The following is a 23,226-nucleotide window of genomic DNA, read 5'->3' as shown; positions in this document are numbered from 1 at the left end:
CCAGGACTAGGAATCTGACCCTTACTATAAGTTCACAGTTTAGTTAAGGAAAGTTGTTTTGTTTAGAGTTCACGTCTGTAAGCCTGCTGAGGCATGAGTTAATAGCCCCCTCCTCCATAGCTCTTTAACTAGCTCAACAGCAGATCCAGTCTCCCTCCCAAAGGCCATCTCCAGCCCCTGAGTGGGACCCCTCCCAGATTATGCTAATTTTACCCGAAAAGTCTAAACACAAACCCATCAATTCCTCAATTTCCCCCAATCTCAGGATTTGAAATCCCACCAATTCTCACTCTGCAAATTCTGCCCTAGAACACTCCACCTCCTTAAAAAAAAATCCTATATAAAGGCTGTGTGTCCTTGGTTCTCTGCTGTCTTTTCCTGGGAGAAGAGGCAGCCACTCCTGGATGCATCCTTCCAATTAAAGGCCAGGTGCATGCCTTTAATCCCAGCACTTGGGAGGCAGAGGTGGGAGGGTCTCTGTGCATTCCAGGCTATGGTGAGCTCCAGGACAGCCAAGATTACACAGAGAAACCCTGTCTCAAAAAAAAAAGAAAGAAAGAAAAGAAAACAACAACAGCAAAGCAACTCTTTTAAGAAACTTGCTTCCTGGTATGACTCATTAAAAAGAAGCCAAGAAGCCTGGAAGAGAAGACTCAGAGGAGCAGGCCTGAGGCGTCTGAGCTCCTCGGCTCAGCTGGGGTTGGGGGAACTCTCCCTCGGGGGCTGCAGTGGCTCTGCTGAGGAGCATTCCTCTCAGAGCTGTGTGCTTCCTGGGCTCCCATGCCTCAGGATGGCCTGTCCTACCTCACAGCTGTATGGTTCCCAGACTTCAGAGTTGTGGCTTTCCTGGACACCTTCCCATCCGATCAGGAAAGCCAACAAGGCTTGCCTGCAATGTCTGGCAATTCTCCTGCCTTAGCCACTCAGATTCTGGAATTGCAGGCAAACGCCACCATGCCTAGCGTCAGTCATTAGAAAGAAAGGACTCTTTGAACTGCAGGCATCCAGACTCTTCTAGGCATTAGAGCCTTCGGGGCTTTGTTGTTGCTGTTGCTGGAACAAAGGCAGAGGCAGGTGCATCACGTGGAGTCCCTCATAGTCTGTCAGCGCTCTGTGTCCTGACCCTGTAGGGAGCACAGGGAAACTTTCCTTCCAGTCACTTCTGGCAGCATCCTGGGACAGGCTCTGCAAACTCAGTCAATTTGGACACTTAGGATGCTGGGGGAAGTGGTCGGCAGACTTTTCCTGCCGACCTTGTCCCCGAGGGCAGAAATGACACAAGAATCACTGCTCCAGAGAGACAAAGTTAGCAGCACCTATAACCGAGGGCCCATCCTTCCCTCCAGTGATGAGTCTGGGAGACTCCCTGGAACAGAGGTGAGTTGTGCGGTATTCAGACTTGTGGTGGGGCACGGGTGCAACCCCAATGCTGGGGAGGTCTGTTTCTTGCACATAAAAGCTCTGGAGCTTCTTGGAAATCTATTGGCCGTCGTTTGGAGTCAAGTGATCCAGTGATGGTTCAGGCCCTTCTGAGACAGGAACGCATCTACTCTCATCACTTTCCCTGGGTGGACTTTCTCTGGTGGGAGACATCCCACTTGCATCTTAGGACCTGTGGCCTCTTGATGGGGATCCAAACTCTTGGCTCTGCCCGGTCTCCCAGAAAATCCTGTTCTCGAAGCTCTCCAGCCCCTGGAGCTTTGCTTGTTTTATCACTTGAGTCCAGCTCTTGGTCTTGAGTAGCCCTGTTTCCTGTATGGAAGTGAGGAGGGGCCTCCGGCCACCTATTTGGAACACACACAGGGAGGGAGTAATAATCTCCCTTCCATCTTGAGACGAGGGCCACACCTTCTCCTGAAAGGCCACACCTCCTCTTCCTCCTCTTCCTCCTCCTCCTTCTATATAAGGGCATAGAAGGAAGCTTTTGTTCTTTGCTTTCTTCCCCTCACCTTGCTACCACATCCATATTTCAGTGGCACTGGAGCCTACTTCTTCGCTATTCCCGCGTATATAGACCAGCTGACATGCAGCCTTGGGAAACCGAGCAAGCACAAGACGCTGGACTGTCCATTCACAGCTAACGTTGTTGCATTAGCTGCACTGCAGCCGAGAGGACCTGGCGCCCTGGCCCCCTCAAGCATCAGGCACAGGGAAAGTGAACTTACGTACAGGCAGGAAAGACACTTGTTACGGTTTGAATGAAAATGGCCAAGTCTGTATCTACATTGGATTCCCCTTGTGATAGATACACGCGTTTGTTTTTGTTTTGTTTTGTCAACACAGGGTCTCTCTGTGTAGCCTTGGCTGCCTGGAACTCACTCTGAGGACCACGCTGGCCTCGAACTCAGAGATCCATCTGCCTCTGCCTCCCGAGCGCTGGGATTAAAAGCTTGCACCACCACCACACAACAGGATACATACGTTTGTCAAAATGACAGTTTGGAGGCCAATGAAACATTTCTGAAAGTTGTCAAATTTTGGATCATTTCCTGAAGAATAATTATGGTTCTGTGTTAGGGTTAGGTCTGATTACCGCCCAAATGAGGAGACTCATGTACCCCAAAATGTTTGTAGCCTTGCATAAAAAACTGATTCCTGTTTGACCAATAAAAAGCCATCACATCCAGGCAGGGAAAGTGAGATAGGCGTGGCTACAGTTTCCAGTGAAACAGGATCTTGGGACAGAGATGGCAGGGAAGAGAAGGAAGAAGGCTGCCATGGGTTAGGTGGAGAAGCACACGGCCGGTGTGGATGGAGAATGCAGCCCAGATGATGAACATTAGCAAGTATTTGGGGTTACAGATGGGAGGTAGCTCAATGGAAATTATTAGAAGCAAATGGCCTGGGATTTTGGCAAGGAGACATGGCAAGTAGTTGAGGGGATTAATATCTGCCCAGCCCCTGGTGACCTGAGGCTATTTTAAAATATAGCAGGTGTTTGTGTTTTCATTGATCGCTAGTGGGTTAGAAGTTACTGCCATAATAATAATTAGCTTAATAATGAACATTTATTAGGCCATACTTCTAAAGTAACCCCAACAAGCCAGGCGTGGTGGCGCACGCCTTTAATCCCAGCACTCGGGAGGCAGAGGCAGGTGGATCGCTATGAGTTCGAGGCCAGCCTGGTCTACAAAGTGAGTCCAGGACAGCCAAGGCTACACAGAGAGACCCTGTCTCTAAAAACCAAAAAATAAAAATAAAATAAAATAAATTAACCCCAGCAGTTCTGTGACATTTAGATGGCATTCCATGTTGGCTAATATAGTAAGGGATAATTTAATTTTTCTTCTTTTGAAAAGCTGGGCAGTGGTGGTGCATGCAGGTGGATCTCTGTGAGTTCCAGGGCAGCCTGGTCTACAAAGTGTGTCCCAGGACAGCCAAGGTTATACAGAGAAATCTTATCTCAAAAAGAAAGAAGAAAGAAAATGAAAAATGAAAAAACTATATAGATAGGTTTGCCTTCAACTTTCTTTTTTTTTTTTAAGATTTATTATTTATATAGTATGCTGCCCACACGTGTGCCTGCCCACTACAAGAAGGCGCCAGATCTCATTACAGGTGGTTGTGAGCCACCATGTGGTTGCTGGGAATTGAACTCGGGACCTTTGGAAGAGCAGCTGGTGCTCTTAACCTCTGAGCCATCTCTCCAGCCCATCGCCTCCAACGTTCAATCATCCTCCCTCAGGTTTCCAAGTACTGGAAGTCAGGCATGCACTCCCGCACCCAAGTCTAAAACATATTTATTTTTAATTTATGTGCATTGGGGTGTTTTGCCTTCATGTGTGTCTGTGTGAGTGTGCTGGAGTTACAGACAGTTAGGAGTTGCCATGTGGGTGCTGGGAATTGAGCCTGGGTCCTCTGGAAGAGCAGGCAGTGCTCTTAACCATGAAGCCATTTCTCCGTCTCCCTAACGCATCCTTAATGCTACAACTCCAACAACCCATACATACAAAAACTAGGGTCAGCATGCAATCTGGAATCCAAGTGAGGATACAGAGGATGTTTTTGAGTCTTCCAATTAATTTCTTCATATGTATGAAAATTTTCACACATGTCTTTTTATAAGTGGTTTTGATTTTTGCAATTTTTGTTCATGTTTTACAGGGAATCCACCAGAAAAGACTACTTGGGCACCATTTTAGGCAACTGAAAGTCTTTACTCCAGTGATCTGGGTCTACACTCAGGTTTTTGGGATCCAAGTGTAACCCCAAGTGTTTAGAGCAAGGAACAATGAAAAGCAAAAGCCATGTTCTGTTATCTTGCTTAGCAGCTGCAGGGGGGGCGGGAAACAGGCAAAGCAAGCAGTTTAACAGAAGCCAAGATAAGCAGTTAGCTGAAGGGAGAGGTTGGCACATGCAGGCAGTTATGCAGGCAGTTATGCAGGCAGTTACGCAGGCAGTTATGCAGGCAGTTATGCAGACAGTTACGCAGGCAGTTTAGCGGAGGCCAACACAAACTAGAATGAATATCTTGACCAATGGTTCATAGAATAAGAGTTGGGTGATTTTCCACAAGATTCTCCATGAAGAAGAAAATCAAATTTAGCCGGGAGGTGGTGGCGCACGCCTTTAATCCCAGCACTCAGCAGGCAGAGGCAGGTGGATCGCTGTGAGTTCAAGGCCAGCCTGGTCTACAGAGCGAGTCTAGGACAGCCAGGGCTACACAGAGAGACACTGTCTTGAAAAAAAAATTAGGCAGAAAGTAAACACATCCAGTCTAATATCACAGGAGCCATGAAATATTAATGGCGACAAGGAAGGTGCCTTAGACAAACCCACCAATAACTGCTATTCCTAACCTGACTGACTGGTGTCTGCTTACGTTTTGGGTTTGTTTGTTTGTTTTTTTTTGTTTTTTTGTTTTTGTTTTTTCGAGACAGGGTTTCTCTGTGTAGCCCTGGCTGTCCTGGACTCACTTTGTAGACCAGGCTGGCCTCGAACTCACAGCGATCCGCCTGCCTCTGCCTCCTGAGTGCTGGGATTACAGGCGTGCGCCACCATGCCCGGCAGCTTACGTTTATAGAATTAAGAAGATGAGAGTAAATCAAGAACATGATGGCCACGTTGTATTTCTGGCATTCAGACAAATCCTTGAACAGACTTCCCACACTCTCCTTCTCAGAGGGTTTCTTGGCATCAGGAGTGTATGAATGCTCAGATGCTGACTGAATGCTACGGCGCATTAAAGCCCTTCCTACGCTCTTTACGGTCAGTCTTGCCAATGTGAGTTCTGACGTCCAGTAGCTTTTCCATACAAAGGTTTGTCCGCCTTCCTTCCATGCACAGGACTCCTGGTGAACATGGAGTTTCTGATGCTGTGTAAGATCACCATTTCCAATAAAGGCTTTTCCACAGTCTTTACATCCACAGGGTTTCAGAGCTATGCGGACTCTCTGAGGAGCTTTAGGAGCTGAGCTAATTCTGTAAATGTTCCCACCTTCCTTGCATTCGTAGTGTTTGACACCAACATGAATTCCTGTATGAAGAAGACCTGAGTGACAACTGAAGGACTTTCCACATTCCTTATGGTGACAGGGTTTCCTACCAGCATGAATTCTCCAATGTGTGGTAAAAGCTGAACTAAATCTGAACATTTTCCCACATTTCTTACATTCACAGGGTTTTGTGAGAGCCAATGTTACATTTCAGTGTTTAGTTACTATGCTTAAAAGATCCATTAAACAAAAATGCCTCTAACCTCTAGTCCCTTGCCCAAGATAAACACTACCTGAAACGCTGGGGGCTGTTATTTACGGGAGGTAACGGCCTCATGTTTCCACTCCCCTTAGCAAGTTTGACCCAAGTATACAGGAAGTGCTTGACCATACGTGGGAGGGGAGGTCCGTGTGCAGGAAATGGTTCAGTATATACGCTTGCCCCTGACTTGGTGTGTAAGTGTGTAGGTGATTGGCAGGAAGTCAGTCAGGATGCATGCTTGCTCCTCATCGTACCCAATAACAAGTACGGTGGCCTTGTGGGGTTGCCTTTGTAAGCTTCGGCAAGGCATGACTCGTGGGTGATTTTTTTTTTTCTTTCCAGAAACCCAGAGCTGGACATGGCCAGAGATCCCATCGCCTGGCCAGTATTTACTTAAAGCTTCAATTTGGGCTTTAAACGGTGGTAAGTGGCCTTATTCTCTAATAGTGGGATTAACATTTTCTTGACAGTATGAATTCTCTGACACACAGCTAGCTTAGAATTACTGAAGGCCTTTCCAGGTTCCTCATATAATAAAGATTATATGAATTTTAGCATGTCAAACCAAGTTTGGTTTTCAACTAAAGTCCTTCACCAGTGTGAATTCTCTGGTGTGCTTTAAGGTCTCCACCACGAGTAAAGCACTTCCCACACTCTTTACACTCAGACGGGTTCTCGCCAGCGTGAATTCTACAGTGTCCGAGGAATTGGTAGTGATACTGAAACCCTTCTCCACATTCCTTACACTGAAAGGGCCTCTCCCCAGTGTGGATTCTTTCATGGATCCTAAGAGCAGTACCACGAACAAAGCCCTTTCCACATTCCTTGCACTGAAATGGCTTCACATCTGTATGAATTCTCTGATGCTGAGTGAGCTGGTACTGAAGTCTGAAGGCTGACCCACACTGCTCACACTCAAATGATTTCTCTCCAGTGTGAATGCTCTGGTGCCGAGTGAGCTGTGCCAAAACAGTGAAGCCCTTCCCACACTCCTTACACTGAAAGGGCCTCTCACCAGAGTGAATTTTCTGGTGCTGCACGAGGTTTGAGTGACGATTAAAGGCTTTCCCACACTCCTTACACTCATACGGTTTCACAGCAGCATGAATGACCCTATGTTCCAAAAGGCTGCAGGCTCGCTTGAAGGCCTTCCCGCATTCCTCACACTCATACGGTGTTTGACCTGTATGGATGGTTTTGTGGTAATTAAGCTGGCTGGAAAAATGAAAACCCTTTCCACATTCTTGGCACTCAAAAGGTCTCTTACCACTATGAAATCTCTGATGTCGAATGAGATGTATATTAAGCCTAAAGACCTTCCCACAGTCTTTACACTCAAAGGGCTTCTTTCCTGTGTGAATACTCTGATGCTCAGTAAAGTTTGACTTTCGGCGAAAGAATTTCCCACAATCCTTGCACTGATAGGGTTTCTCATCAGTATGAATTTTCTGATGTTCACTAAGCTGGTACTTGCGTCTGAAGGCTGAGCCACACAGCTTACACTTGAAAGGTTTCTCATTGGTATGAGTTTTCTGATGCTCAGAAAGGTATAGGTGAAGCCTGAAGGCCTTCCCACATGTATCACATTCAAAGGGCTTCTCACTGGTGTGAGTACTCTGGTGTCGTAACAGGTAAGAGCCAGTACTAAATATCTTCCCACACTGATGACATTCAAATTTCTCTGCAGTATGAATGTTCTGGTGTTGAGTGAACTGTGCCAAAACAGTGAAGGCCTTCCCACATTCCGTACACTGAACGGGGCTCTCAGCACAATGAGTTTTCTGATGTTGCATAAGGTATGAGCGACGTTTAAAGGCTTTCCCACACTTGTTACATTTAAACGGTTTTACGCCAGCATGAACAGACCTATGTTCAACAAGGTGGGAGACGCGCTTGAAGGCCTTCCCGCATACCTCACACTCAAAGGGTTTTTCAGCTGTATGAACGGTTTTATGGTACTTCAGCAGGGTGGAAAGATGAAAAGTCTTTCCACAGTCATCACATTTGAAAGGTTTCTCACCACTGTGAGATTTCTGGTGTCTTGTAAGGTGTCGGTGGAGTCTGAAGGCCTTCCCGCACTCCTCACACGCATAGGGCTTCTCTCCAGTGTGGATGCTCTGATGCTGAGTGAGATTTGACCTGCAGCCAAAGCACTTCCCACACTCCTTACACTCATGTGCTTTTCCTATGGTGTGAGTAAGAGTCCGGCAGGTGTGAGGAGGCACTGGTTCCTTGTTAGTAATCTCCTCATCAGCGTCTCCTTCTTGATAGCCCTGTGGTCCCCTGGATGTACTACAGTTGGGGCCATTACTAAAACTGGAGTCCTGGAGATCAAAAGTTTTCCCTACTCGCTTTATGCTCTCTTTGGGTAAATTTCTATTATAAATATGATTCCCTGAAGATATATTTTCAGCTTCAGAACAGGTCTCCAAATCTGAAAGAAAGGGAGAAAGTAAGAATACTTTATCTCCCTGTAACACACACACACATTTTCCTGTGACATAATACTCATTAAATGAATGCCCAGACTCTAGAGTCGTTTCTGAGAGGCTGGACGGGAATAAGAAAAGCAATAAGGGAAGTTTGTGCAAGACAACACTACAGCAGAACAGGCTGGTAATGACGTGTGTTCTTGATGAGATTATAACAAACTTAGTGGGATAATTTTATCTGCCTCTTTGTACACCACTGGAAATATACTGTTTGGTGAAGGACCTGTGGGGATGTGACGGCTAGCCCTAACCTGATGGTACTGTGTTAAACGACTGCCTGAAAAGTGAACTGGTTGACATCAGCCATTAGAGTAATAATTTATTCCGGTACCCTGGGATAGGTAAGGAAACTTAAAATGGAGCCAGGCATCCCTTAAGGGCCGCGGGCCTTTTGTTCTGGGAATGCAGGTGAGGTAAGATAGGACAATGCGCTGTGAGGTGTTAACAGCTGCCTTTGCTTCTACAAAACTTGCTTATCAGTGTGGAAAGGGAATGAAATGGTCTTTTTAATTACTACATAGTAGGAAAGGGGGGACAAAAAAGCTGAGGGAAGTAGAGCAAGTTTCCTACCCGGCTGTGGATTCCAAGGACGGTTCTAACGTGCACCTTCTTTGTGTCTGCCTTTCCCACCCCTTCTGCTCAGTTTTCATCCCTGCCTTCCGGCCTCTACAAAAGCCCTGGTTCCAAGCACCAAGTCCCTTCCCTGGCTTAGCCAGGCTGACCCTGACCCCTGCTGGGTGTGGTGATGACCCACTGGTCGGCTTGGTCCTAGGTCGGTCCTCTCTGAGTCCTGGGGATGCCCACAACTACGGGCTGCAGTGACATTTTCCTTCCCCTTTCTTATCCACGGGAAGAATGTGTTCCACACCCTCCCATTCCCCCGTGGGATACCTCTTTAAAAACCTCCAGCCTCAGCCAGGTGGCGCACGCCTTTAATCCCAGCACTCGGGAGGCAGAGACAGGAGGATCTCTGTGAGTTCGAGGCCAGCCTGGTCTACAGAGTGAGTCCAGGACAGCCAAGGCTACACAGAGAAACCCTGTATCAGGGAGAAAAAAAAAAAAAAACAACCAACCCAGCCTCTACACCTAGCACTGGACCTGAAGCACTTTAAAGTCGTCTGCTATTGCAATCAAATTAGGCCTCAATACCCCTACATAATCCATCCCAATGGCCACGTAAAGACACAAAATTATTCGAGACCTTTACAACTACTGCCAATTATCAGGGAAATGAAAAGAGATTCTCTACACCCAAGCCTTCTCTCTGCACTTCTTGTTTCCCCCAACCCCCTCCCCCCTCCCTCCCCCTCCCCCCTCCCTCCCCCTCCTCTCCTTCCCCCTCCCCCCCAGCTCCTTCTGGCTATGAAGGTGGAACAGCATAGTCTTCCACTACCCCTGACCCAGCTAACGAGCCCTCCTCCCTATGAATCAAAACCCACAGCTCCCTCTCCTCTTCCAGCCCCTCCAGTTTCCCTTTCTCCCTCCTGAGCGACAGGTCACCCAAGTCGGCTCTCACTGGCACCCACTTTCAGCCCACAGCCAGCCCTAGTCCCGCTACTCGCTTCCACTCCACCACGGGACCCACCCCCTTTCCCTCCCCCCTATGTTGGGGACGAGCTATATGGCCAGTGTTCAGCCATCTTGTCAGGGCCTACACCTTTAGGCTCCTATTTCTCCAGCAGTCTGTCATTTACCAGAAACCAGCTGACCCTGCCGTGGTTCGGCAGTTAGACACCTGTTGTGGTGTACTGTGGGGGACGGTCATTCTAAGACCCCCGAGCTCATAGTAAGAGCTACTCCTTTCTGGCTATAAACTAGCTTTTCCAGTAAGACTACTGGTAAAATCAGATTAAAGGTCAGCTGCCTGCTTTTTCGTGACTAACCACATCTTTTACAACTTCCCTTTCTCTCTGGAATTCCTCCATCTTCTGTGATTATAGCAGCTGTAAAGGTAGACACCTGCTGGAGCATTCCAGAGTTAGGTATCCATAGCAACCCTTGCTTATGCAAATACCCATACCCAAGTGCCTATAAAAACTCTGTGAAAAGCCGGGCGTGGTGGCGCACGCTTTTAATCCCAGCACTCGGGAGGCAGAGGCGGGCGGATCGCTGTGAGTTCGAGGCCAGCCTGGTCTACAAAGTGAGTCTAGGACAGCCAGGGACAGAGAGACCCTGTCTCGAAAAACAAAAACAAACAAACAAACAAACAAACAAAACTATGTGAAAATTGTCAATAAAAGGGACTTGATCAGAATCCAGACTTGCCCTCATTTCTTTGTGTCTCCTGACCCCACACTTGTCTGCCCCCTCCACAGGTACCCATTGAAGACCCCGCAGGCCAGGACACCCCTTTTCGGCTTAAACTGGCCACAGTTCTCCCTTTGCAGAAGGTTGCCGGGGTGGATGGCTTAGCCGGCACGCATTTCCCTTTTTAAACAGGAAAGAGATTGGGGTCCTGCATGGCCAACTCGTCCACCGTTATTAAAGAGTTTCAGTATATTAACCCAAGCTCACAACATCACCTTCTATGATGTCTATATGCTTGTCACCAACAATCATCGCCCAGAGGAGCACAGGTGACTCAGGGACCAGGCTGGGGCACATGGAGATGAAACCCACCAAATCCATGACACCCACCCACTTGGGAATAAGGCGGTCCCCGCCCCGGCCCTCTTACAACACACCAATCTGGATCCTGAGACCCCAGATGGAAAATAACTCTTTATGGCCTACCTCTCCTTCCAGTGTGTCCCTGATACTAGGGCCAAACTTAAACGTCTAAAGAAAGAGGAAGAACCCAGGGCACCTCCGATGGGAGGCAGGAGTCGCTGCTACACTTTACCATAGCATTTATCGCAGCCACCCATCAGGCGCAATCAAAATACAGAGGGTGCACCTCCCACCCGCTCAGCCCCTACATAGAGACAAGGTAGAAGTGGTCCAAAGCTCCTCAAAGGTCCTCACATCCCTGATATCACCCCCGTTAGATGACACTGATCCCACCTCCCTGTCACACCAGCTCTTGACCTCTGCGTATCTGACACTGACTAACTTTCTGCCTGACTACCTTGGAGAATGTTGGTCATGTGTCCCTCCTGGGTCAAACTCATGCTTGGCAATTCACCGCAGAGAAAGCCTGCCCCGCCAGCCTCCCTTTCTTTACTTTACACGCATTGTAAGCTTTGTGTACTTTGCAGGCAAGTGTCCAGGCCCCTGCTGAGGAGCTCACACAGCAGCCAGGCTGGGCAGCTTCAAGTTCCCCTAAGTCCTTCCCTGGATGTCCGTCCCCCTTTACAGCCCCTCAGCTCCCCTGGGTGCCACCCCCTGTGGTCCCTGAAAGGGGTGCTGGGATCTTCAGCCTCTGCTACAGCTCCGGACAGCAACACCTCAGGACCCTAGAGTGGCTACGGTCAAATCTCCACAGTCCTGCAACCTGAGATCAGAGGCCACAGAGAAAGCAGCCACACCTGAGGCCTCAGTTATGGCTGCCGCTGACAGGGAACGCAGGGGGAGGGAGGCGTGTCCGACTGTGAGCCGCTGTCGCCATCTCTGTGGCAGGTACATAGAAACTAGCCGTTCCCAGGAAGCGGAGAGCTTTGCGTGGTCTGACTCTGCCAGCAGGGGACCAGGACTAGGGATCTGGCCTCTCGACCCTCAGTATAAATTCGTAGTTTATTTAAGTTGTTTTGTTTAGTCTAGAGTTCCCGGCTGTAAACCTCTGAGGGCATGGGCCCCTCCCCCACACGTCCTTAACTGTCAAACTGGCAGTTCCCGCCTCTAACTGTCACAAAGGCCATCCCAGGCTTCTCAGTGGGACCCCTCCCACTAACTTTAGGTGAAAAAGGCTGACTAACAGCAACAACAAAGTCACCAGTCCCTAAGCTTCCCCCAAGCTCAGGACCTGAATTCCCACCGATCCTCACTCTGGAACGTCTACCCTAGAAAGTTCTGGCCCCTAAAGAAACCTGTGTCTGCCCGGTTCTCTGCTGTCTCCTCCTGGGGACAGAAGCAGCCACTGCTGGATTCATCCTTCCTCGCCTGGCCTCGTCCCTCCAATTAAGAGATTTGCTGCCTGGTATGACTCCCTCAGTGGAGGAAGGAGTTAAGAAAGAGCAGGGGGGGGTGGGGGGCTCAGGATCCAAAGTTCCTCAGCTCATCAGGGGTTGGGACAACCAACCCTGCCCTGGGAGCTGCACGTCCCTGCTGAGGAGGCCTCCTCCTCCCAGAGCGGTGTGCTTCCTGGGCTCCTGTGTCTCGGGATGCTGAAGGGGAGATAAACCTGTTTCTGTTTTGATCCCAAGTGTGGAACCGAGCAGAGGGCAGAATGTTTACCACTTAGATGTGAAAGAGCAGGATGTTTTTCCATATAGCAAGTCGAACTACTTCGTGAGGGAGCTTGGCGAAAAACACCCTTGAACAGACTGATACATATATATTCCCAAAACAGGAGAGTGGGCTTGTGGTTGGGACTTGGTTTTGGCTGTTCATCGCTGCACTTCAAGAGGCTCCTAAAGAGAACTGCTCCAGGGAAAGCTTCAAGGCTTTGGACTCCAGCTGAGGCCTGAGGTTCCAGCTGCTGCTCCTGGTTCCAGCAGTAGCCTTGGTGGAATTGCTGGTCTGCTGAAATCCTGCTGACTATGCCAGGGACCTGATAGCCTTAAGGCTTCATTGTAGTGTTCTTTAATATCCTTTTCTGGTTGTTTGTGTTAGTTGGGTTGTTAGGAAGGTAGGCTCATTTAACAATAAGTTCATAATAAAATATAATTGATAAGAAAATTGGGCCTGCAGGATGCCCCTCCCTCTCCTGGACATCCTTACCGGATCAGGAAGGCAGGCCAACACTCATGACCACCATCTGTGCCCTCGCCCACTGTCCTGTTAGATTCTCTCACCTTGCCACTCATTAACTGCCCTAAGCCAAATATGATTATGTGAGCCAAACGTCATACCAAAACCCAGATTTGACCTTCATGCTTCTTTCTTTTTTTCCTTTCTTTTTAAAAAGATTTATTTATTATGTATACAGTGCTCTGCCTGCATGTACACCTGCAGGCCAGAAGAGGGCGCCAGATCTCACTACAGATGGCTGTGAGCCACCATGTGGTAGCTGGGAATTGAACTCAGGACCTCTGGAAGAGCAGTCGGTGCTCTTAACCTCTAAGCCATCTCTCCAGCCCGATCTCTGTGTTCCTTGAGGAGCACCTCACCATTGCACTCCAGTCCTTACTGTGCACTGGCTGCAGCCCTCGATGATGTGTGACATTCCAGGTTTGCCAAGACCATCTTGTGACTAACATCATGCGAAGGCTGGAAAGCTCCCTCAGAAAAGTGACTATAAACCACAGCAAACATCACCACATTCTACAAGGATTTCTTCAGGGTCCAGGAAAGGACTACTTCACTCTGTGTGCTCTAGACTCAATGACTCCAGACTCATTTGTTCCTCTACACTGACAACTCCAGATGGATCTCCCAAAAAATGTGAAGAGACAGCTGGATGCCTCTGGCTACATCAAGAAGTGGGTTATTGGCAGTCCAACATGGAATTGGTTTCTATTGTTCTTAGCCCCCCACCCCTTTCCCTACCTTTTCATAAGCCTACTAATCACACCCTGCCTCATAAACTTCTTACCTAGATTTCTTCAGCAACAGAGCCCATGTAAGGCGCGGCCGCACCCGATAATGGCGGCAACCGTTACCACTTGGCGGCGACCGTTACCACTTGGCGGCGACCGTTACCACTTGGCGGCGACCGTTAACGCTCCCACGCAAGCGCAGACATAAGCCCTCTCAATGCACCCCTCCCGAACAGGGGTATGCAAATGAAGCACCCCAACACGGCCCTCTCGACTGCGGCCATGCTAATGGAGCATGCTAATGAGGCATGCTAATGGAGCATGCTAATGAGGCATTCTAATGAGGCATCCAAATACAACCAATGAGACTTTGACACGCCACATGCAGACAGTATTTAAACGACATGCTCGCAGGCATTCGGGATCTTTCGCTTCAGCTTCAAGGTCGCTCCCAATAAAGCGCGATTGAGAAGGATCCTGGTGTCTGCGTCGTTCCTGCCGGCGGGAGGGCGCGACAAGCCCAAGATTTCTTTTTTTTAAAGATTTATTTATTATTATGTATACAGTGCCCTGCCTGCATGTACACATGCACACCAGAAGAGGGCGCCAGATCTCACTATAGATGGTTGTGAGCCACCAGGTGGTTGCTGGGAATTGAACTCAGGACCTCTGGAAGAGCAGCTAGTGCTCTTAACCTCTGAGCCATCTCTCCAGCCCGAGCCCAAAGGTTTCTAACTGGACTTTTAACCAGTTGCTATTGCAAGAACACCAGCCCCTAGCTGTGGGGTCAGAGGCCTGCAGGACCCGGTTATTCCCTGACACTGAAGATCAACGCCCCCAGGACTTCGATGCCCCCGTTCAGACAGAAGTGGTCTAATGGTAATCTCGTCCCGCTATCCAGTTCCCGATCGTTTATTAATAATAAACAAAAATGGGTAAAAGGGCCAGGAAGGACACTCTGACCTAACTTGACCCCGTCTCCAGAGCCAAGGAGTATGGTGGTTCCTAAGGAAGGGGAGAAGCTTCTGCGAAGACACAAAATTAAAATATTTGCTTTGCCCCACTGTGTTACAGCTCTCACTGCTGCTCACACTGTCTGGTCATTGGTTCCATGCTTGACAGCACTGATTGTTCTGCCACAGGCCCTGGGTTAGAGAACCAGCTGACCCCTGTAACTCCAGCCAGGGGAGCTGACTCTCTCTGGTGGCCTCTTTGGATACCTGCACACACGTGTGCACACACACAACCAATAATAAAATACCTTTAAAAGTCACAGAAACAGGGCACCTGCCCCAGTTACAGGGAAGAAAATAAGAACAAGTTAAAATGATTCATGGAACAGGATCCCCTTTGTCAGCCTTTACTACGACCTGACCTCCTCCCCAGGGCTCAGGCACGTTTCCCACAGGCCCTGGGAGCTGAAGGAAGTCTGTCAAATCCAGGGGCCGCTGTGTGGGGCCTCTGAGCACGCGCTGTGGCTGGCAATGCTGGAGTCTCACCTCATACCTACTCACCTGGGCGCGGCCTGTCTGCTTCTTCCTTCACAACCATCCAGGGCTCTTTCTCCTGCTCTAACAAGGTGATCAGATCTGGCTTGGAAACGCAACTTCCTAATTCAAAGAAACAAAAAGTGGCACAGAGTTAAGACTTTTTGTTGTTTAGGATGCTTATCCTAGGATGTCCTGGGACTCAATATATAGACCAGGCTGGCCTTGAATTTAGTTGATCTGCCTGTCTCTGCCTCCCAAATTTAATCTGAGATTAAATATGTGCTACCAAGGCTAGGCAGTGGTGGCACATGCCTTTAATCCCAGCACTTGTGCAGATCTCTTTGAGGGTCGAGGCCAGCATGATCTACAGAGTGAGTTTCAGAGGAGCCAGGGCTACACAGAGAAGCCCTGTCTCAAAAAACAAACAAACAACAACAATATAAAGTGTGTTCCACTACGTCTCCCAGTCCATATTTTTAAAAAATACACAATTATTATAACTGTCTGTTCAGCTTGGCACAGTGCATCCTGCTGTGAACCCAGATGGTGCAGAAGTGAGCCAGGCAGCAGGAGCTGCATAGCAAGAGCCTTGTCTGAAAAATACAGATAAAAAGTTCTAAGAGCCAAAACAATACTGAGGAAAGACTTCAGAGATGAAGAAAAAAATCAACCTGGGTAAGAAACTAGCAGTTTCAGAAAAGGGTTTTAATGTCATTTAGATGCAGATAGGGGCTTGTCCCTTGAGAGGAAAGCGTAACTGAGTGGGTTAGGACGTGAGTCCGTAGGCCGCACTGCTCGTGTAAACCCCATCTCTGCAGCTCACTGATGATGCCGTTTATCAGGCAAGACCCATGAGGATCTCTGCTGAGGACTGGGCGTGGCCCACACATAGAGTCACAACACTTGAAGAGTGAAGGCAGGCAGACGGGACGTTCAAGGCCACATTTATTTTCAGAGCAAGTCCAAACCCATCCTGTACTACACTAAAGCCATCCTGTGCTACACCAAATCCATCCTGTGCTACACCAAAGCCATCCTATGCTACACCAAAGCCATCCTGTGCTACACCAAAGCCATCCTGTGCTACACCAAATCCATCCTGTGCTACACCAAAGCCATCCTGTGCTACACCAAAGCCATCCTGTGCTACACCAAAGCCATCCTGTGCTACACCAAAGCCATCCTGTGCTACACCAAAGCCATCCTGTGCTACACCAAAGCCATCCTATGCTACACCAAAACCATCCTGTGCTACACCAAAGCCATCCTGTACCCCTGGCATCATAAAACTCAAGTAATAAAAACGACAACGATGATGATGATGGTAATAAATTAATGATAGTAACTTAGATGGAGTCTGGGATAGCTATTGGATAGAGGTGACACTAGCATCACTCAACTCAAACACTTTGAATACTGAACACCTAAAAGAACATGACGTCACTGTTTTTTCACTTCTATTCATTTGTTGGCAAACACTGGGGATGAAACGAGGGCCTCAAGCATGGTGGGCGAGTGCCGTCTTGCGGACTTGCATCCCCAGCCATGAGCGGTGGTATCGGTGGTGCTGTGTGCTGCCTTCTGTCACGTTTACACCTCACTCTTACGGATCTGCTCAACGGAAATGGCAAAGGTCACAGCTAAAGCCTTCCGCCACCATCAGGGAGCTGAAACCTGTCCACTTCTGTCCACCTCTGCTTTAAATCAATCTCCTCCGTCCATTAGTAAGTAAATCCTACAGGGCTTCCATCTAGTTCTGCACGTGTGCACACAAGAGTTTGTGCACAAGCGTGTGTGGGTAGGAATGCACTCTCGTGTGTATAGGCGAAAGACCAATGTTAGGTGTCTTTTATTGCTCTGCAGTATACATATATATATATATTTTTTTTTTTTTGAGACAGGGTTTCTCTGTATAGCCTTGGCTGTCCTGGACTCACTTTGTAGATCAGGCTGGCCTCGAACTCACAGCGATCCGCCCGGCTCTGCCTCCCGAGTGCTGGGATTAAAGGCGTGCGCCACCACGCCTGGCTATACATATATTTTTTAAAGATTTATTTATTTATTTATTATGTATACAGTGCTCCACCTCCATGTACACCTGCATGCCAGAAGAGGGCGCCAGATCTCACTATAGATGGCTGTGAGCCACCATGTGGTTGCTGGGAATTGAACTCAGGACCTCTGAAGAGCAGCCAGTACTCTTAACCGCTGAGCCACCTCTCCAGCCCACTGTACTATATTTTTTGAGACAGGGTCTCTCACTGAACCTAGACCTCGACAAAAGGATCTCCAAGGGCTGGGCAGAGGGTAGGTGCTTCCTGAGACTCATATTCAAGCCAAAGAAGTCTCTGATTATTGCTTTGGGGAGGAGGAAGGACTCAGCAATCTCTTTTAAAATTCTATTGATTTTAAACTTGTCTTAGTCTATCTGTACGTGAGTGTCTGTCTGCACACATGCCTGAGCAACACACGCGTGCACGGTGTGCATGGCGGCTGGAAGAGGGAATCAGGTCCCCTGGAACTGGAGTTACAGCTAGCTTTGAGCCACCTTCTGGTGGCGGGAATTGAACCCAGGTCCTCTGCAAGAACAACCAGTTGTCTTAACCACTATATTATCTCTCAAGCCCCTAATTATAGTTATTGATTTATTTATTTCACATAGTTTGTTTTGTTTGAAACAGAGCCTCACCATGTTGACTGGGCTAGCCTAGGACTCACTACGTATCTAGTGGCCTTGAACTCTCGGCAGTCTTCTTGCCACAGGCTTCTGAGTGGAGGACTGACAGGCATGGGACACCAAGATTCACCTAAACATTTAATTCAAAGTGAGGAAAGCAGACAGTGTAGAGGACACATCCCCCACTCACGGCGACAGATGCCTTACCCACTGCGACGAGGTGGCTGTAGGTCTCCAACATCATGTCCCTGTATAAGACCCTCTGAGCAGCATCTAGGCAGGCCCACTCCTCCTGGGAGAAGTCAACAGCCACATCCCTGAACGTCACTGACCCCTGAAACCACAAACACAGGGACAGTGAAATGGGGAAGCTTTCAAGATGGAAACACGGAAGGGAAAGGACTGAAGAGTGGGAAAGGAGCCACATGGAAACGCTCAAGGCACCTGACTGTGTGAGCTCCCCATAAAGGATGACTGTGCCGCCCTACACACCCAATAAACGTGCATGTCCCTTCATCCACATCCTTCTAGTTACAGCCCACAAGAGAGAAATGTCACCCAGGCTCCGTGTAAAATACCTAAGAAATACTGTGACTCCCTGAGTTTATTATGGTATCAGCTAATGTTTTTAAAGATTGTTGTGAGCCGGGCGGTGTTGGCGCATGCCTTTAATCCCAGTACTCGGGAGGCAGAGGCAGGCGGATCGCTGTGAGTTCGAGGCCAGCCTGTTCCACAAAGGGAGTCCAGGACAGCCAAGGCTACACAGAGAGACCCTGTCTAGAAAAAAAACAAAAAAACAAAAAAATTGTCATGAGAATGATTTTTGTAAATCATGTAAGAGTCCATAAATTTACTATGTAACAGTCCATAATATGTGTATATCAGATTTAACCTTTTCAGCCTTTTTTTTTTAATGCTTTTAAGGTGGTCAGTGTGTCTCAGGTCTTCCTAGTCTGCAGACTACCATCACCTATGACAGCCTGGATGGCCTTTCCCTCTGGTCACTGAACGCTCTCCTAAGCCTCCTCAAGCAGGTCACCTGGTCACACACATGCACTGAGGACAGTCACTCTCACACCCTGGCTCATCAGCCGGAAAACACCAGAGATGTCAAGCAGACTTCCCAGGGCAGTCAAAGGAGACCATCACCTCAAAGTCCTGACACCCCAAAGCCCGCTTCCCTGTGGGGCTGACGCCCCCCCTGCAACCACAGTCCTCCCTGACCACAGACCCAGCAGACAGCACATGAGGAGGAGTGCAGTCAAAGAAAACCCCACGAGCAGCTGGAAAGAGGCACAAACAGGAAGTGCTCTGACCCTCCAACCTCACTGTAAGGGGCAGACAGGGCTGGAGGGTTTCAGAACCTTGGGAAGCTTCTAGACAACAAGACAGGAAGGAGTCACCTAACCTGGAAGTCCCCCTGTGTCAAAGGCAGAAGCGACAACTTACACAGACCGTGTGGTGACAACTGGAGCCGGCCATCTTCAGGCTTGCTCCCTGGGGACAGAAAGAAAGCCTCTCGTTGGACTGTGACCTGACGTTCCCCGACTGGCTCCTGTCAGGATGACGTCATCGACCTCTTTATTTCCCGAGCGTCCCCACTCACTGTGTCCTCTCACCGCTCCCAGCCTCCCTCACACGAACCAGAAGCCGACAGGAGCCACACAAAGCCGATCCTCTCCTAACCCAGACAGCCCAGTGCACAAGGCTCAGTGTGGAGAGCAGCCATCAGCACGGCTGCCTTGGAGGCGCTGCAGAAGAGGCCAGCAGAGGAGCCCACCTTCACCCTGGAAGCCCCCCGCCCACTCCCCCAGGACTATGTAGCTTTTGTTCTCCCTGAGTAAAGCTGAACTAGCTCCCTGGAGTGCTTCCCGGAGTGGTCAGTCTCCATCCTGCTCGTGGACTTCCAAGCTCTGCACCTCGCCTTCTGCTCCTCTTGCCTATGCCGGCTGGTAGCCAACAGCCCCCCTGCCCAGGGAAGAAGAGACCCACATTCCAGGCTCCTGAACCCAACGTTCCTTCCTACATCTCCCGTGCTGACATCACAGCCGTGCACCGCCATGCCCAGGTCTCAAGTACACGTCTGAAAAACTCATGAAATTATACATGTTTGCTCCCCACAAAATTCCTACAAAAGTTTTCCTTCCTTCCTTCCCTCCTGCCTCTGCATACCCCAGGCTAGCCAGCCTTGCAGGGACTCTCTCGTCTCCACCTCCCATCCTGCCATGGGGGGGACTGCGGACGTGCACGGCTGCGTCTGTCGTTGCACGGTTGCATGCTTGCAAGTGCCGTACCCACTGAGCCATCTCCCCAGGCCGCGTTTTACACTTCCATTAATTGTGTTAGTGTGTGACCTCTTGACACTTATAACTGCTTCATGACATTTGCAATCGCAAAGGCTGTAGATAAAAGTAAGGGAAGTCTCGCTGGACAGGGTAGCATAGGTCTACAGTACCTATAGACCGGGGAGGCAGAGGCAGGAGGCTTGCCCAAAGTCCCAGGCCAGCCTGGGCTACATGAGTTCCAGCCCAGGCTCTAGAACCAGGGGTGCTGGCAAAATTGAATATTACCATTCAGTAGGATGGCATTAGTCATTCTAATGTCTTCTGTCATAACCACATCCAAGAGTAAAAAAAATAAAATAAAAATAAAAATAAAAAATTACAGTTTAAGAACTGAAACTAACAGTACTAGAAATAAACAGAGGAGGAAAGCCTCCATGATGCTGGATATATAATTACTCAAAAACACACGCATCAGAACGGACGGGCGTGGTTTACATCAATCTAAAAGCCCTGGCACAGCAAAGGAAACAATCAACAGAGGAGAGGGGTGATCCAGAGAGCTGCACACCTGACGAGGTGTGAGCACCTAAACTCCTGCACATCGACAGTATAAGGAATGCAGACAATTCAGCGACGAGGAACCATGCTAATTAAGAACGAGGCAAACACAGAAATAGATGTTCCCCCACATGGGACATCAGTATGGCCTATGAGAGGGACAGGAAAACAAAGCATCAGAGAGATGTGCACTGATGTCACGACAGGAGGCCCCCTCACGCCTGGTACAAGTGTCCACTCTCAGGAGCTGCAGGAGTGGCCCTGTAGTTTTAGAGTACTTTATGCTCTTGCAGAGGGCCTGGGTTCGATTCCCAGGACCCACATAGTGACTCACAAACCACCCCCTAACTCCAGTTTCAGGAGATTTGACACCCTCATCTGGCCTCCTAGGGCACCAGGCATGCACACGGAGCACATACGTCATGGAGGCAAAACACTCGGAAATATTCTTTAAAAAATGGGGGCTGGAGAGATGGTTCAACGGCTAAGAGCACTTTCAGCTCTTCCAGAGGTCTTTTAAAAAACAATCCCTATTGTCAGAAAGAAAAAATAATAATAATGTGGAGAGTGTGAAGGAAAAAGCACATCACTGGGAGAAATGCAAACCAACGCGCTCACTGTAGAAACCAACGTGACAGATTCTCCAACAATTAAAGTAGAACTCACACATGATCCATCCATCCCACTACTAGAGACACACAAAGGGGGGGGGATCAGTCTGTGCAAGAGGTATTTGCACTCCCGCATTTATCCCGGCACTGTTTACGTGGGTGTGATGTGCAACCCCACCGAGAGAGAGGAATGGGCAAAGAAAATCCAGAATGAGGTTCTTCGGGAAAGGGATGACTGTGGAGAGACGTCAAGGACCATTGAAACGATTGTGTGAATATTGTGTGCAAAGGGAAGAGACAACGTGAGGGCCGCAACGGTGGAGGTGCCGATTTGCACGTCCCTCCTCCAGTTACTGACAATTCTAAAATTGAGCAGGGGCGGAAAGCGAGCGACACAGGACACACGTGATGCAGAGGAGGCCAGAGCGTCCACAGACAGACACACAGACAGACACACACACAGACAGACAGACAGACAGACACACAGACAGACAGACACACAGACAGACAGATAGACACACAGACAGACAGATAGACACACAGACAGACAGACAGACAGACACACACACAGACACACACACAGACAGACAGACAGACAGACACACAGACAGACACACACACAGACAGACAGACAGACACACAGACAGATAGACACACAGACAGACAGATAGACACACAGACAGACAGACAGACAGACACACACACAGACACACACACAGACAGACAGACAGACAGACACACAGACAGACACAGACACACAGACACACAGACAGACACACACACAGACACACACACAGACAGACACAGACAGACACACAGACACACACACAGACAGACACACACACAGACACACAGACACACAGACAGACACACAGACAGACACACACACACACACACAGACAGACACACACACAGACACACAGACACACAGACAGACACACAGACAGACACACACACAGACACATACACAGACAGACACACAGACACACACACAGACACATACACAGACACACACACAGACACACACACAGACACATACACAGACAGACACACAGACACACACACAGACACATACACAGACACACAGACACACACACAGACACACACACAGACACACACACAGACACACAGACACATACACAGACAGACACACAGACACACAGACACACACACAGACAGACACACAGACTGACTGACTGACTGACTAACAGGTGCGCGCGCACACACACAAACCCACCCCCATGTCCCAAGGTGTGTATACAGACAGACAGACAAGCAGGCAGAGACACAGACGGAAAGACACACAGACACACACACACCCCAAGGTGTGTATACAGAGACAGACTGACTGACTGACTGACAGCGCGCGCGCGCGCACACCAAGGTGTGTATACAGACAGACACACACACACTCACGTCCCCACACGCTCGCACACGCGTCAGCATCCACCATGCACGCCCCCGTCTCCAGCCCGCGGACACCGACGTCACTCCCACCTGAAATACCTGGCCGTCCGCCGTAACGCCCCACCCCCAGGACACCGGAAGTTGATGTTTTACCTCTGGCCCGGTGGCACCTGGGAAATACAGTCCCCGCGTGCAGAACGCCAGGAAGCTCAGCGCTCTGAGGTTCCGGGTCCCATCTGGGCGCTGCGCCCAGTGGATTGTGGGAGTTCCCACGGGGGTGCGCATGGAGGGGAGGCTCCCCTCCACTGAGCAAAAGGGAGTTCCGGGTTCTACGAGTAACTGTTGTTTGTTTATTTTTTCCAGACAGGGTTTCTCTGTGTAGCCCTGGCTGTCCTGGACTCGCTTTGTAGACCAGGCTGGCCTCGAACTCGCA

General features: G+C 49.2%; 1 protein-coding gene across 4 annotated transcripts in view; it reads right to left on the bottom strand.

Annotated features, from left to right (window-relative positions):
• Positions 1 to 4,136: 4,136 nt before the first annotated feature.
• Positions 4,137 to 23,226, bottom strand: part of LOC311591678 (uncharacterized protein) — a 28,053-nt gene continuing 8,963 nt past the window's right edge. For 2 of the 4 annotated variants that reach the window (XM_084771563.1, XM_084771564.1), the window contains exons 2-5: positions 19,382 to 19,429; positions 18,140 to 18,266; positions 15,280 to 15,375; positions 4,137 to 8,131 (exon numbers count right to left, since the gene is read on the bottom strand). In XM_084771563.1, coding sequence (XP_084627689.1) covers positions 6,279 to 8,131; positions 15,280 to 15,375; positions 18,140 to 18,266; positions 19,382 to 19,429 — 2,124 coding nt within the window. In that variant the 3' untranslated portion in view covers positions 4,137 to 6,278. Of the gene's footprint in view, positions 8,132 to 15,279; positions 15,376 to 18,139; positions 18,267 to 19,381; positions 19,430 to 19,538; positions 19,721 to 22,946; positions 23,222 to 23,226 lie in introns of those variants that run through there. The other 2 variants (XM_084771562.1, XM_084771565.1) reach the window with 2 other exon arrangements.

The sequence above is a fragment of the Acomys minous genome, assembly GCF_964271855.1.
Source record: "Acomys minous genome assembly, chromosome: 20".
Classification (NCBI taxonomy): Eukaryota; Metazoa; Chordata; class Mammalia; order Rodentia; family Muridae; genus Acomys; species Acomys minous.
Note: the sequence above shows the minus strand (reverse complement) of the source record. Positions and strands in the feature narration are given on the sequence as shown.